Source organism: Bacillus rossius, chromosome 18 (genome assembly GCF_032445375.1).
Source record: "Bacillus rossius redtenbacheri isolate Brsri chromosome 18, Brsri_v3, whole genome shotgun sequence".
NCBI lineage: Eukaryota > Metazoa > Arthropoda > Insecta > Phasmatodea > Bacillidae > Bacillus > Bacillus rossius.
The window spans coordinates 3,562,307-3,579,915 of NC_086345.1; the positions used below are offsets into that span (position 1 = coordinate 3,562,307).

Here is a 17,609-nt window from a genome sequence, read left to right on the forward strand (position 1 = left end):
AGAGACATTTCAATATATAGTTTGAAGTTTGGTCTGCAAATAGAATGATTTAATAATCGACGTTAGCTGCTCCGGCAGTGAATTCTAGTGGCAGGTGCGGAAACTGCACGTGATGTCATGTAGTTGTAAACACAATTTGTGTATATTTATCACGCTCTGAATTATTTTTAAGAATTCTGCATTAAATTTCTTGTCTCGAGTTTTGTATTACAAGTGTATTGGAACATGAAAATACATGAATTTGCTAGTTACCAAGGTTAGATGTTACACATCATTGGTTAGTACTAAAAGACTCGCTCACTTTTTTTATAAATATTTATTTCTTAGTCTTTAGAATTGAATACATATATTTCAAGGTAGGAGACTATGTAAGCATTACATAAAAAATGCTGCTTATAAACTTAAGAGCTAAGCAGGGCATTTATGTATCATTTTAAGCTTTGCTTGAAATACAGGATGTCCATGAAAGAATGTCCCTTTTCAATAGTATATTATTAACAGTATAATTTAGAATATTTACAACAAATCATACATCAAATTGAAGGTAAACTAACCTAGTTTTTCTTACAAATATTGCAAATATAGTTAAGTTATACGGCACACATCCAACCTAAAATCCAATTCTTCCCACACATTGGTTAACACGTCCGGAGTAATGGAAGGAATAGTATTTTCAATTCTGTGTCTCAACTCTGGCAAATCATTATGTAGCGGCGGAACGTAGACACGATCTTTTATAAAGCTCCAAAGGAATAAATCTCATGGTGTTATGTCAGGTGAACGTGAAGGCCAGCGAAAAAGAGCTCTGTCGCCTCGACCATTACGACCAATCCAACGGTCAGGGACTTCAACGTTCAACCACTCTCGTACAGAGAGATTCCTATTGGGAGGGGCTGCATCCTGTTGCCAAATAAAGTTTACAGTTACGCCCTCTACTAACTGGGGAAAGAGCCATTCTTTCGTGTTGCAAGCGAGAAATCAACAAAGCAGTATTTGCACGTGCGCTTATCTAAAACTGTTTGAGTTGCTCTTTAACTGTGACCTTGAACCAACACACCACAACACTTACAGTTGATGCTATTAAAATTTATAACTGGGTGATTCTTTTATGGACATCCTATAATTTAGTTGTTTTTACTTTTTTGCTTTTGCTTTAGTTGAGTGATTATGTAACTTTTTATTTTGTGGTAGAATCCATTAATTATTTTGTATTGTTTTTTAAATCAATCAGTGGTCTTCAACCTTTTCTCAACTAAAAGCTAGTTGTTTCCTCAGCTGCAGTGTTGCGTCGGCACCGTATCATAATGATGACTTGTTTCACTACTGTTTGTTTGTCGTTATTTTGCAAGATTGTATAAGTAAATTGATTCAAATACTTATAGTTAAATAAAACTAGTTTTTATATTAATATCTACTTCAATTTTTTTGAAGTTAGTAAAATACATTTCTGAAACTAAAAATTTGTGTTAAGAAATTGGATTTAAAAAAAAACAAACAATTATACGGTATTACATTTTAACCATTTGACAAAAATAAATGAAATCATTTTTTTGTCTTTAATTTGTTTAAATTTGAGCTTTTAATGAATGAAGCAAACTTGGGCGTGATGAGAGAGGCTCTGACGTGTACGGACGTCTTTCTTGTGCGTATTTGTCTCGCGCTTGTGGAGGCCTTAAGGGCTCCGCCTACCTGGTCACACACACGGTGCGCAGAGCTTCAGGAAAAACTACACGATTTCAAAACTACTTGAGATATCCGAGTGGGGTCTCCTTACGAAAAGCATTATAGAGTTCGCTGAGGGCTGAAAAGTACTTTTGATTTCGGATCATGTTTTTAAACTGTATTTCTAGAAGAGTTAAAATGGCTAAAACGCATGTTTTCAGAGTAATTTTTAGGCGTAAAACTAGTGCAGATTCTTAAAAGCACTTAAGGGACTTGCATTACACCTTTATATTCATTTCTACGCCATTTAATGTTGCGGTCACCGCTAAAATTTCACGGTTATCCTGTGACGACGAGAAGACTACGAGTCAATTCAGAGCCTTGCGCTTAGAGGCGATACCGCGCTAGAAATAACATCGAGCGTCGCACTTATCATCCCGCCTCACCAACACACATACACCGCTGACTAGGCGGGCCCCTTAAGGAAAAATGCTGATGGAAACAATTTCCGCGGGCTGCAGAGAATTGCCTGGTGAGATGCAAGCAATTCGAGAGCTGCGGGTTGGAAACCACTATTTTAAATTATTTAAAACCTGTCTAGGCAAAAAAAAATATTTTTTGTTTGTCTGGCTTGTGCAAGTTGCATTTTGTTTGGTTTGGAACGCAATAGGATTGTGACACACTATCCCTAGGGACAAGATTATACGGTGAGTTGCGATAAAACCAAAATAACACGAGACCAAGATGCACAGTCATACACCATGTAGCACCACAATGCAAATTATGTCATGGAATTAAGTAGAATTCAACCATAACTTAATTAAAATCATAAAAAAAGTAATCCTTTAATGTTTGATATTCAAAAATGTCATTTCCAGACAAAAAATTGAACCAAAGTGTATGGATCAGAAAAATTAATTTAATTTGTTTCACTTTGAATTGAATCAAATTGAATTGAATCACTTTGAAACCACAAATGCCTGCTTACATGTTTTTATTGTTCTGTTTTGGACCCATTTATTACAAATTATTTTATAGTGTTAATATGCAGCATGTAAATTTACCCCAATTTTTGTGGAGTAAGTATTACAATATAGCTTTTATAAAACTGAAAACAATAACTACACTCTCTTAAAAGGATCAAGACAATATATAAAAATATAATAAAAAAATAGCACCAAAATCTCCTGTTTTAAAATTGAAATTGTCTTAAAACTGAAACCATAAAATCATGTCCCTACTTTCATATCTTCCCAAGGCTGCTATACTCTGAGTGTTGAAGCTGGTTTATCGCAAATAATAGCGAAAGTGTATTAATATTTATACTAAGCTAAATAGTAATCGCAGGCTTTAACGCCATTGTTTGAGGTTTAATGACTAGTGGGTTTCAAGCCACGTCAAAAGCAAAACAGTTGACTATATGTTCACTTTTGACGCCAAGAAACCTCCGTGGACACCACACATATGGATAATGTTTTATTGGACATAGTTCTACAACCACCACAAAATTTATCACAAAATTGACTGGCAAATAAAGGTGTTACCACCAGTTATTTTTAATGAAGTCATTCTATGACAGCCACAAGTTTTTAAATTTTTTGGTAAACATTTTTGTAAAAAAAATTCTTGTTTCTATGTCTAATATTCGTCTACCTAAAAAAAATTTTGTTGTAGTATTTTGTGATGCAAAATGTTAACAAAACGTACAATAAGTCTGTTTCAGAGAACTTTTAAATATGTACTGTATTTGGAATAAAATTTCTAATGGTATTCATTAGCATCCTCTTTTAAAGGTAACAAAATGAATTTTTACTGATTAATCTTTAGCATGTCGTTTTGCTAGTGTATGAGTTTGGTTTTTTTTTTTGTGTGCTTTTTGAAGTAATGCAATTTTTTGAAGTTTTTTTTTGGGTTGTTTTTGATTTTGTGAAAGTTGATTTTCTTTTGTTTTTGTTATGTTGCGTGCTTGTCGTGGGGGCGTTTCGGCAGTTTTCAACGACGGAAGGCAAGTGGAGCTACTGAACTTGGACGGCACCATTCCTGTTCGATACAAAGGTGAGTGGTCGTCGCTTTGTCCGCAAGTTGCTCTCGTCTCTCGCGAGTTGAGATGGGCATTTGGCATCGCCCGCGGTCACGAACACGGCGTGATTGTCGCGATAATGCAAACGGTGTTGCCTTTACACGGTTGAAAAGGGCTTGGAAGATGGTGGTCGGAGAGAGGGAGTGTTTCACTGTGATAATGGGTAGTGTTTGCTTTCTATGTCAAGTGTTCTCGAACGGTGTTCAGAAGAGCCTTGTGCAACTTGTTGGGACCATACCAATAAAGTTCAAAGGTAAGATACCATAAGTTTAGTTTTCTGAATTGATTATTACTTGTTTGTTCACATTTGTTTAGCAGACAGCAGGTTACTGAAAATGCATATAGTAATAAAACATCAGACATAAGAGTTTAGGTTAGGTGCATTCAAACTATTGATGATGCTCGTAACAAAAGATGAGTCAATAATATCTTGAAAGTGAATATAATTCATCAATAATCATTGTTGAAGTATTGAGTGGTCATATTGTACAAGAGAGCAACTATTATATTTCTTAAAGCTTTTTGCACACAGTAGATTCAGCAGAGTTGTTTATAACTATAATAAAATTCAAATCAAAAATGGTTTTGATGCTTTGTATATTAAAATAAATTAACGATATTACTGTAAATGCATTTTTATGTAGTATCATGTGTAGTCAAATAGCTAATTATCACATTTAGAAAATTCTGGATTAAGATAAGTAGACTCAAAATAACTATCACAGCAGGTGTGAATGAATTTAAATTTCTGAAAAGAAAATGTGTGCTCTAATGTGTTAATGCTACTTTTCTTGGGAAATTAAGCCTCTTAAAGAAAAAGTTAATTGGAATTCTTGGTTTTTGTTATTCAACTTATAATCGCTGAAAATTATGTTAGTGTCCAAATTTAGCATATTATAGAATTAAAAAAAAAATGTAGCATCTATTTTGCATTTATAGCAATTGTCAATGTTAGGTACCTCTAACCATCATCAATCAGTGTAGTCTTCCACAATGTAAGATAATTATTTCCGATTGCATCAATGCAGTCAGTGTTTACATCAGAGATTTTGATTGAAATATCCACAGTGTATAGTAAATACATAGTTACCACTGTGGTCTCAATGTAAGAATACCATTTGTTTTCTGATTTGAGCAATCTCAAAACCAGCTGATAGCCTATAGTTGCATTCTGAAAGAAAAAAACTTTGATAGTATATGTGCCATGAGCATTTATTGCAAAGAAATTATAATTACTATGGTGAGAATAATTCCTGTGAATTAAAACAATATGATGTGTGACCGTTTTTATAATGAGACAATTTACATAAACTCATGTTAATTTTTTTGTAATGAACTTTCATATTTTTTTTGTGAATAAAGAGTTCAAATAGTTGTAGCAAGTTATACCTAATCCAATTCACTTCAAAAACTACCATTTGAAGAATATTAGTGTTAAGTTGTTAGGTCTGTAACTGGGCTTGAAAAACTATATCCTCGTTGTGAAGTGATGAATACATCTGCCTACACTCAGGGTCAGCTTTTTTTTTTCAGCCAGTTTTTTTTAAGTGGTTACAATTATTAAAAGTTTCAGGCAGTGTTCATGACATACTAGCATGCCTTCTCCACTGAGCTTGTTCCGTTATCTGCCTCATTGTGCGCCTCAGGTCGGCTTGGTAGGCAGATCTGTGTTCGATTGGGACTGCCGGCTCTATCATGCATCTGTTGTCGCAGCCGTGTTGGCCTTGCCGTAAGGCAAAAGAAATGGGGGAGGGGGGTAGGGTTTTGATTTTTCCATTTTTATAATGTACTATGTAAACTCTCTGGTGTTATATTTATCATGTGGGTTCCGGACGAAATCTCAGACCCTTGAATACCGCAGAGTCTCTGGTGGTTGAAATGTAGTTCCACACTGACAGCTCTGAAGTTTACTAGTTCAGTTTGTTTCTCTTCATCCTATCCTGTTACCATTCTTCAAGAAATTGTACTGTTAACATGTAACTATGTAAATAAAATTACAATCATGTATTGATCCGGTAAACTTGGTCTGTAGATACCATCATCGAATGGGGATGAATGAAACGACACCATAGTTGATATCTTTTATTTCTTATACATTATTTAATTTTTTTTTCTTGATATCTAGATGTACAGTATGTCCATAAAAGAATGCCCCAGTTATAAATTTTGATAGTATCAACTGTAAGCGTTGTAGAGAGTTGGTTCGAGGTCACAATCAAAGAGTAACTCATACAGTTTTAGATAAGTGCATGCGTGAGTTCTGCTTTGTTTTCGTGCAGTGCCACTTATGCAAAATGGCGACTCCTGAGCGTAAAGCGTTTTTTGTTCTGCAGTTTGTTAAGAGTGTGAGAGTGAATCTGTAAATTTAGTTCAACATGCGTTCCGTTTTAAAGTTTAATTGTCGAAGTCCCTGACTGTTGGATTAGTCGTAATGGTGAAGACGTCAGAGCTATTTTTTGCTGGCCTCCACGTTGAACCGGACATAACGCCATGCAATTTTTTCCTTTTGGTGTTTTATAAACGATTGTGTCTACGTTCCGCTGCTACCTATATTTGCCAGAGTTGAGATGGAATTGAAGATGTGTTGCTTCCATTACTCCAGACGTGTTAACCAAAGTGTGGGAAGAATTGGACTTTTAGGTTGGTTGTGTGTTGTATAATTAAAGGTGCATGTATTGAACATTTGTAAGAAATCTATGGCAGTTTACCTTCTATTTGAATCTAAATTGTCTAAATTAAACTTTTATAATATACCATTGAAACTGGGACATTATTTTATGGACAAACTAGTTTTAAGGTTTTGATACATGTTGTGTTCTTGGCGAAGTTGATGCAGTTTTTTTCAAAGCTGTTACCGTGACACTCGCAGGTAGCGTGTACAACATACCGGTGTGCATTTGGCTGATGGACACCCACCCGAACAACGCCCCCATGTGCTACGTCAAGCCCACGGCCGACATGCAGATCAAGCCGTCGATGTTCGTGGACCAGAATGGCAGGATATATCTGCCGTACCTCCATGAGTGGTCGCCGGTAAGAGTTCCGTGTTTGTTTTTCATCTTGTGCCTCTGACTTTGTTCACGAGGACAGAATGGTCCAGGAACCAGCAAAACTAACTCGAGAACTATGCTGTGATTAGTTGCCCATTGCTGAAAAAATTTTTTTACCTAATTATTAGAGACCGGAAAAATTCGCGGATTCGTTTCACGATATGCTAGAAACCTAACAACTGTACCTACATTTATATTGCTTCTGTGATTGGCTTACAGTTTATCTGAAGGACTTTTAGCCAATGGGAAACCTTCAACCAAAAAAAGTATCGAATCGCAAGTGTCCCAGTTGACAGGTGTCACGAGTCAATAGCCAATGAGCAAGTGGCATTTGCCTGAGTATGTAGAGGGTTGTGGTGTCTATCCTAGAGGTCATCGAAAGCGCAAATTTTTCCAGTCTCTAATAATTATATACTTTGGAAAATTGTCTCTCATTGGAAAACATAAAATAACAGAAAGTTGTAATATTTTGAAGTGAAATATGTAGCTTGGGGATATGATTGAGATCCATGATATCCAACCTCCAGTATTAATAGTATCTTCTCTTTTATTAATTTTTTTTTATATAATCCAGTTGTCCTTAAAGAGTTCCATTACAATACCAAGAGGTATTTTACACAAATTAGTTATTTATAATATGAATTTTTTGTGTATTAAATAAAAACTACCATAAAATGTGAAATTTTACCCAAACATTTATTGGTTTACGATGTGAGGCATGTTCAATGGTTTAATTTTTACCACTCGGGCTTGCAGCTGAAGCAGCAAAATGAGTTTAACCTTTGGACTTAAGTTCTTATAACTTACTAAACATTTTAGAAAAAAATTTTTGAGTGCGTTATGATGCTATGGTTTGATTAAAAATGAATTTTCAAGAAATCATCTGCAATAAAACAGATGTTGACAAATTTGGACTTGCGTTTTTGTTTGGCTCTGAGGTGCAGAGGTGTTTGCTAGCTCATTTCCTGATCTTCAGTTGAAATGCGAGGTGACCCAGGAGATAACCCACGCTGTATCCAGCAGTGGAGGATCCAGAGTTTCACCTCGGAGGGGGCACTCTAGGATTTCAGAATAGCCAGAGAAAAAATGTCTTAAAATTACTAAATTTGAATTTAATCTACTCACACTACACATAACATCCAACCACCAGATTTTATGATTCTACAAGAAATTCATTAATTATATTAAAATATTTTATTGGTTTCAGAAACAATCATTTTTGTCAGCAATATTAATGTAGCAGACAACTGGTTTTGGGGGGGGGGGGGGGGGCACTTGCCCCTGGTGCCCCCCCTTGGATCTGCCACTGGTATCCAGAGTATCTGAAGGAATTGAAAGTCACCTAAGAGTACTAAAATTAAAAGTTATGGTACTGGCGGTCACGAAACTTCAATATCCAGCACCCTTTTGCTAGCTTGCATTTTCAAACTGTCGACTTAAATATGTAGTTCAGAAATTTATCTCTGATATGTGAATAGTAAATGTAATTTTATTTAATACAATTTCTTGGACATAGCCATTGCAGTTTTGTACTGTCATCGAAAAAATACAAGAACGCAAATTAATAATTAAAAATGAAAACATAAACTCACAGAACAAGCCTCAATCAGCTGATGTCAAACAGATAAACCAAACGATGAACCTAAACAGGTATTATGAACAACACAGTGATGGCAGCACAGACAAACACATTCCAACTTAAATAAAATATCAGACAGCACAAAAATTCCATGGAAGGAATTTAGTCATGAAAAAAACCAATAACAGCACAAATGAACACAGTGGGCTAATAACGGCAATACAGTAGGGTTGTGCGAATGTTCGGTATACCGATACCGAAATCGAAATTTTGCTACTTTCATTTTCGATTTCGGTAAGAATTTCATCTGTCGAAGTTCGTTTTTAGCGAAATATTTCGAGCCAAACGAAAGTTCAATAGCTTACCGAAGTTCGTTTGTTCTAGTTGAAAAAGAAATCGTAATTTAATAAAAATGTACAGTAGAATACCGGTACAATAACGTACCTTATTATAAAGTATATTTAACTTAACAAATTTTTTTTAAGTGCCCGCCAAAAATCGTATCTTCGCCATGCAAAACGGTTTCAGTTTAAAGTATCATATTTTCACTATAACGTATAAATTCTACTAGTAGCGTGGCATTACTACACCAAAATTTACTTAAACTGGTAAATAAATTTCCAGCTAAATGATTAATGTAGTAGAACAAAGATACACAAATACCACCGCAACGTATTTTCTAACCTCTAAATTCTCAAAACAAAGTTAACAAACAGTTGCGCGCACAACCATAGATTATACCGTACGTAGTATGCGACGTGAGCAACACAACACCATTCGATACATCGAAAGACGGAGGTTTGAGAGAAGTATTAATTATTTAGACAAAAGTGTTACGCTACGCTAAAAATACTGTTTGATGTCTGTGCCGGGATTGTTTATTGTTATTGTTGAGTTTATTTTCAGGTTACGTTATTTAGACACCGCATTATATTTGTGCTACAATATGAATGATCCTGGAGATAAAAAGAAACGAAAGCAATTCACGCTTAAGGAAAAAGTGGATATACTCAGAGAACTAGACAAGGGGAAAAAAGCAAGTCGCAGTTGCGAATACATATGGCATTGCGGCTCTCCTGTAGCTATTTTTTTTATATATTTTTTTCTCTTTGTAAAGATATGTATGCATGTTTCAGTACTAAGTACAAAAACTGGAGGTCCCTGTAAGTACTTAGCACTGGGATTCTACTGTAATGTCTTTATATGATTTGCTTGTTATTACTAATAATGTAATAACATATGCAAATCATATAAAGACATTAATTAGAAAAAAGATTTCCATTAAGATTAATTTACGTGGTGATGAAAAAAACTCACGTTAATGAAAATACGGTAAAATCATAATTTGAACAAACATGGCAGATAAAGTAAACAAAATTCAACCGTGATTACAGTAGGCCTAGGTATCAAAACAAAATCATGCAATATTTGAAAAATTACCTGATTCATTTGCTTTCAAACAGTAGTGTAGGTACTATATTCGTAAAACATACATTCCAGAACTGTTAGTACACTATTTAGTATTTACCGTATACACATAAACAAAGAACGTACCTACTTTTATTCGCGCACAGCCAAACAAAAACATTGTCGTCTGCTTTATTTAAAATTTACATACTCTGACTGGCATATAAAATCCTCATAATATACAGCCAATTAGACAAAAGGAAATAATCTGTGCGCTGAAAGATCTGGATTGATTCTTGAAATTTACGAGTGACATGGGGCTGTGTTGTGTGGTCTAGGGCGGATGTTGACTATATTAAATACAGTAAACTCTCTCCAGTCCGGGGTTCTTGGGGATTTACAGACCACGGATTTGTGAATACTCCGGATTTTTGAGAGGTAAAAAAATTGTTTATTTTTTTTTACTGTTAAAAAACATGTTTTTTCTCTTCCCTCGTGTAGGTAAATGACACGGTAGCAGTTATCTAATGGAATTACATAAAACAGAATACATTGCTAAAAAAGATTCAAAATTACTTAAAATTAAAATAACGCCACGTCTCTTTGACACTGTGTACTAAAGCATCTCCCACTGCACTGGTTACAGCCAGCCGGCCGCACGGACGGCAGACACGCGGCGCTGCGCCAACCAGCTGGCTGTAACCAGTGATGTAATCTTTTGTTTACAGAGATGAGAGTGCGTGTTTGGGCGTGTGAAGAGTTTTTTTCAAGCTTTTGTTTAAATGTCAGTGTTACGTGTTTTCTTTTCACCTTCATAATTCTCCACACTCAGTAAAACCTTTAAATATGTACAATCAACTGCTGTGCACGTCTACTCTGAGCTACCGTAAACGCTCCACTAAGCAGTTGCTCTCTATCGTGAGACATTTATCTTCCCCCTATCTAAATATCCTACACTCTCAGCGCGTCTTTTATTTTGTTCGTGTCAGATGTCACGCGTTTTGACAGGCAGAAAAAAATAACAGAGATGCGAGTGCGTGTATCGTAGTTACACGATGCGGCACACACACTTTTTTACCGTGGGAACACAGAGCACCACAACACTGCAGAACGCTTATAAAAAAAACATTTATTTTTCAGTTACAAAACACCACGGATTTCTGAGTACTACGGATTCTCGTGGTCCGGATTTGCGAGAGTTTACTGTAGTAATATTTATATATACATCAAAAGGTACAAAAATGATTTATGTAATAGAATTTATTACTGAAGAGCAAATTTTGGGGCACTTTTTTTCTTTGTTAATTAAAAAATTTCGCTTAACTTTCGTTAAGAATATATTTATCTCATAGAAAAATTCATTTTCGTTTCACTTTCGCGAAACTTGATAAATTTTCTTTCACTTTCATTTCGTGTGGATAAAGTCACTTTCGCACATCCCTACAATACAGTATCAACAATAATATTAAATGCAGGCATACAACAAAACATGGACAATGCAGCAAATATATGAACACAATGATAAAGATAAACAGATATTATGGACAACACAACAACAACACCAACAAACACAGTAGGTTTCCTATGACAAAAAATTGCAAAACTGCAATGGCGTATGTCCAAAAAATTGTATTAAATCAAAATTCTCCATTGCATCATTCATTTAAAGAAATTAGATGTATTTTGTATTGTTTTTGAGCATATTTAATTCTGCTTATTATATATATACTACATAAAAATTTAAGGATATGTTAAAAAAGTTTATTGTAACGGTCCTGAAATTGGTTCACCAGAAATTTGTTCACCAGAAATTTGTAGACACATTGGTGTTTTATTGACGTGATAACGTCTTATAAATCGTTGAACGCCGGCTGCATGCACGAAAAAGCATGACTCATTGTCACGTTCCACCTGAGCCGAGTGTGCAAGAACCGGCCAACCACCGTGTGAGATAATCTTCTATAATATCAAACAGGTTAAGGCTGGCTTTTTAACTAATTGTTCGTGATTATATTGAAACAAATTATTTCAATTAAATTTGCAAAAACTGTAAATAATATTTGAAAATTAAAAAGTATGCAATTTTTCATCAATGTTTTCTTATGACGTTATCACGTAAAATTATCGTCTGTAAACCGACTTTACAGACAATCCCACTTTTTTTTTTGTTGTTGTGGCAGAACTCGTCGGACCTGATGGGGCTGATCCAGGTGATGGTGGTGACGTTCGGGGAGCAGCCCCCGGTGTACGCCAAGTCGAGGGGCAGCAACGCCATGCCGAAGCCGTACCCGCCCACTTGTGAGTCCTCGACAACTGTTCACCTCCGGCACTGCCGCGTGTCGGCCGGCTGTAACGCCTGGATCGTTGACCACATGGCTAGTGTTCAGACTGTATATTAGTGTGTGTAATTTTGTGTTAGTAACATTGATTAGACCTCAACGTAATCAGTGCTTCTGAGAAGTCTCTGAATACTTCAAGTTTGTATTTCCCGTGCCGCTGTGTAGTGGCAACCATTATTCAGCATCCTCTGCCAATAGTTGGCAGCCCTGGACTTCCAGCCAGAAGTCAGTCATTTTTTTTTTTCATCATGGCGGTGAGTAGTACTATGGTGCAGCCTCACCGTTAAATTGTTGAATTATAATGGCATCTATAATCGTTATCGCATACAGTCCACTCAGTTATCGCGCTATAACAACTAGAGACCCGGAAATTACGTGGATTCGTCTGGACTCAAGAGTAGAATTCAAAGTCATAGTTGTGCTTAAGGCTAAGATCCTTAGTTTTGCAGCCTCCAAGAAAATTATTTCTGCCATGAATATCGTAGTAGATAAAAATATATACAGTCAAACCTCTCTGAAACGACCCCTCACGGTTCCCAGGAATAGGGTCGGAATAGAGGGGGGGTCGTAATAGATGTTTTCCGAAATTTTCAGTTGATTTCAACCCCCCCCCCCCCCCCCCCAACCCCTTTTCCCAAACCGCTACTCGCTAAGAAACCAGCCATACAATGGCAGGATGCTGTCACTCACAATGCTAGACGGCTGTGCTTTAAACCTTCATGACAAGTCCGTCGCCCTACAGGCCACCTCTAAAGAAAATATGTCAATAGACAGTTTATTTTTACTGGTTAGATTACATGTACGATTTCTTGCTTGCCGTAGTTAAATACACTAGAACCCCGATGTCACGAACCCCGGATTTAACGAAGCAGTGATTTTACGAATACATTCTCGAGAACCGTCAAAAAATTGGACATTTTGACCAAAATGTGAAAATCAGAAGAAAAAAAATTTAAAACAAAACAAAATGAAAGATTATTAAAATCTGTTAACTTTAACACACAGCGTATTTTTTGTGTCGGCTTTAATATTTCCAATAATGTTCATGTGAGAATAACAAAAAAATAATGGGACATTTCCTTTAAAAATACGGCAGCAGTAGCTTGTGCAACGTAAGTGGGAGCGCGGGAATATCGTCTAGACAGGCTGGCGGCAGCACAGGCGGCGGATGCATGACGTCATACGGCTTACCTCTCCTTCCCTTGTCTAGACTTCAAGGTTCATCCCTCCCAGGCATACAAACCATCGTGTCTCTCTCCCCCTCCTACTTCAACGTCCTTTGGCATGTGAAACTGTCAACATCCTTCCTCACCTTCACCAAACTGTGTGCGACTAAAGCCAGGTTTGTATAGTCCAGTTCTGGTAAAATGAAAAATTTTTAAGGGCCCCCGCGACAGCCATTTACCGTTAATTGTTTTGATACAAATTGTTTGTTAGTTACACAACATTATTTCTGAAGGAAAATCACTGAAACTTCAAAATTTATTTAATGGAAAAATTTAGCAGGGCCGTAAAAGTATTCATTTTTGCCGCAAATGAACTATACTCGCCCTTCCTGCCGGACAACATTCTCGGCGCGTGACGCATGGCAACTACAGTCGTGTGCCGCGCACAGCCACGAAAAACCTACGCAATTTCCAAACTATACTATATATCCGACTGGAGTCTGTTTACGAAAAGCATTTAAGAATTTGTTAATGGTTCTTTTGAGATAAAATGGCTAAAAGACATGTTTTCGAAGTTTTAGGTGTAAAAAACCCGTTACAAATTTCTTGAAAGTATCATAGGGAAATGCATTACACCTTTATCTTTATTTTTCCGCCATATAATGTTATGGTCACCGCTCAAATTTCACTGTTATCTGACGGGAACGAGATGACTGCGCGCCAGTTCAGAAGCCTTGCACTTAGAGGTTTTACCGCGCTAGAACTACCATTGAGCGTCGATCTTATCATCCCGCTTCACTAACACACACGCTGACCAGACGGCGCCCTAAAGCTGATTAGAGGAAGCATGTAGAAATGCAAGGCAGGAAATTTTTCCAGCTTATCAACCAGGACCCGGGCAAGTCTTGACTATTAAGCTTTTCACATTAAAATATAAGAGACTTGTATTGTGTAATTTCGGTGTTATTTAGCGGTTTTTCTTAAAAATCGCTTTTTTCGCATTTTCCATATAAATTCGCGGAAAATTTCGCGATTTCGCGATTCACCATATAACCGTGGCTCTAGTTATTGCTCGCGCGAGAGGAGAACGTGGAATGTTAGAAGAAAGATAAATGCGGGGTAGACAGACGGCAGCCAGTGTGTTTCCTGCGCGGGGAATAAGTGGCGTAGCCTTTTTTTTTATGCTGGGTGAAGCGACCTTTTTCTATCAACCCACGGGAAAAATTAATTGCTTGAGCTGTCAAAATAAACATCGCTGCGGCAGTTAAAACAAGTCGAGGCGGGCGTGCATCCAGTCGGTCGCTGTGTATTGTCAACCGATAGTAATCAAAATCAAGAGAAATCCAGCAGGTAGCTTTGCCTTAACTGCGTACCACACTAGACACTCGCAATAAGCTAAACGTAAACACGTTGCCACAAAAACCTTTATCTGCACCCTGCCGACAAAGGGACGTGGAATGGGGGTTGTTAAGCGCTGACAGCGGTCGACAGGAAGCACTCGGCAAGAGAAACGCAGCAACACGTTACTCACCACAAGAAACTTATTTTCTGTCTGTTTATCTTCGGATTTTCGGCAATTTTTTCACGGTTCCTCGAAATCGGGTTGTAATAGAGAGGTGGTCGCAATAAATGGGGTCGCAACAAAAAGGTTTTACTGTATAAACGGCAGAATTGTAAACAAAACTTTAAATTTTGTAAATATGATGATTAAAATTTTCTCAAAAAATGCTTTCTTATTTAATTTTAATTTTGAAATTTTCAAAACTAAATATTAGGTATATATTTAAACGGTACATGGCTGTTACTTTGCACACAACTTAAAGGAGGTACAATGAACAATTCTGCCGTATAATTTTTTTAATACAACGTACAGAATTTAAATAATCTGAGTACAAAATATTGTGATTTAACTGTCACTTGCCGCACATGAAAGGAACGAGTTCAACAGTTTGCCGCTAGAGCTCCGATTAGTTCCGAGTTTACTCACTAGATGCCTCGAATATCGCAGGAGTTCAGGCGGGAATATTACCGCTTCGAAACGGTCAAAACTAGGGATGGGGCGACCGAATCCAATATCCGCCGAATCCGCCGAATCCTAGGGATTCGAAGGTTCGGCGGGTCTGATATAGGATTCGTCAAAGGATTCGGTTTTTACTATTTACGGGGAAAAAATACAGTAAAACTCGCTTACGAGGTCCCGCATGGTAGGTATTTCCGTATAAAGCGTTTAAATTGCCCGAGGTCTCGTCATTTACGCCATTAAATGTGTGATATAATGTCCGTTAAAATTTTTTCTGAAACTTCTTGTCTCAAATAATGGCACACGTAAATATGAAGAAAAGACAAATGAACAACAACATACGAAGAAATATGGATTATGTACCATAACTACAGTACAAACCCAATAGTTATTTTAAGATAATTACCATAAAAAGAACTAAAGATTCTTTGTAGAATACCATAATTACTACAGAAGCATGATAGCTACCATATTTGCACTATAGTTACCGTAACAACTGAGATGTATATTTACCGTGATAGTAATGTATTATTTATTTATGACATATTAAATTAAAGAACATTGTTAAAAAAAAAAAAAGATGTTAAACTTTGTTATGTACGGTTGGCACATGTTGCTAAGAAATAATGCGATCTGAAAGAATGCAGTACTACTACGAAAAGTGAAAATGGTACTCTTGGATTTTTAGGTTATGGCAGTCTCTCTCGTTTTTCAGTAATATCGGCCGAAAATTAACGAGCGTACTGTATCGGAAGTCGGCAGAAATGCCGATTCAACTAAATATTGGCAAAATCGGCTTCTTCAATACAGGTCTACATTTAATGACATGAGTAAACATATTTCAGACTTCAGGATATTGAAAAAGACTTTAATTTCCATGTAGGTTTATTGTGTGTATGTTTTTTTTGCAAGTGTAAATTGAATGAAGTAAAATGTTTTTATTTTTATTACTTTCAATTGATTAAACTTTAATGACCAGTTACAGATATTTATGGCACTAATTTTGAGGTTAAGCAATTTTACTAAAGCATTCCAGCCAAGCAGGTTGCCAGCGAGAGACACTTCTCTTTTGCTGGAAACACTATCTCCAATCGTAGAGCTAATTTAACTCCTGAACGTGCAGAACAAATTATTGTTCTGAATGATAGATTAAAGAATAGAATTTAATACTCTGTGACAATCTCTCTCAGAATTATTGTGCTGAAAAGTGGAAATGTTGAAACAATGTGAATGTACTTTTCAAACAACATGATTTTTGGTGCTAAGTTTGTTGAAGCTCAGTAAGGACTCCAGAAAAATTGACAAGGGTGAAATTTTTCCAAAGATATGTTACATTTACACAAACATATACTTGGTTATGTTAGTTGGATGATATCAGTTACTAATGAACCAATGGAAACAGGTAAGATTCAATGAAAAAAAATGTTATTTTTTTTCTAGCAGTGCAAAATGTAAACACACTCTGTAAATAGTTACCCAAAATTAATAAGCCCACTTCATTTTAATACTTTATTCAAACATGATATTAAGTTTAAGATAAAAATAATTTCCCAAAAGTGTAACTGTACCACAAAAGCTCGAGCTCGGCTCGAAGTAAAATTCTTAGGCTCGCAGACCTCTAGCTTATTTATAGAAAAAATCCTAACCGCTAATCTGTACTAAAACTTAAATTTCTCAAGAAAAAATTGTTGTCTTTATATACACTTATACCAGAAATGTACCAATCTACATGTGATAAAGTCAAGGGACTTTTAGTGCAAGCAGAATACATCTCACTTACATTAGATATGTGGACATCATCTATTAAAAGATTCGGGTTTGGGTTCGAGATTCGGCAATTCCAGTCGAGGATTCGAGTTAGGATTCGGATTCGAGGAAATCAGGATTCGCCCCATCCCTAGTCAAAACACAACACTAGAGTATCAGCAATAGTAATCAATGAATTGAAAACCGTCTCACGTTGTCGACAATTTCTATAGATATATTTGTCAGCTTCTCAGTGATGTAAATTATAATTAATATGCTTCACTTGTCGTGACAAATTTATTCATAGAATATTTTTGATTTAAAATCATCTAACTACAAATACTGAATTGTTTTAGTAGATAGAGATTTATTATAATAGTTGGGCGCCTTAAAAAAAACTTATTTTGGAAATACTAAAGTGCTAAATATGATATCTAACCTGTTTCGTTTACGGGCATCTACGTGAACGTCGCAAATTATATTTATTACAACATTATTTCACATATTACCTTAGTGACTTCATTATGTATTTTGATATGACTCTTTACCGTAACACATGA

At 36.2% G+C, this 17,609-nt stretch overlaps 1 protein-coding gene across 5 annotated transcripts in view; it reads left to right on the forward strand.

Annotated features, from left to right (window-relative positions):
- Positions 1 to 17,609, forward strand: part of LOC134541235 (tumor susceptibility gene 101 protein) — a 100,235-nt gene that overhangs the window by 21,595 nt on the left and 61,031 nt on the right. For all 5 annotated transcript variants that reach the window (XM_063384505.1, XM_063384503.1, XM_063384504.1 and 2 more), the window contains exons 4-6: positions 3,652 to 3,717; positions 6,612 to 6,775; positions 11,959 to 12,076. In XM_063384505.1, coding sequence (XP_063240575.1) covers positions 3,652 to 3,717; positions 6,612 to 6,775; positions 11,959 to 12,076 — 348 coding nt within the window. The remainder of the gene's footprint in view (positions 1 to 3,651; positions 3,718 to 6,611; positions 6,776 to 11,958; positions 12,077 to 17,609) is intronic.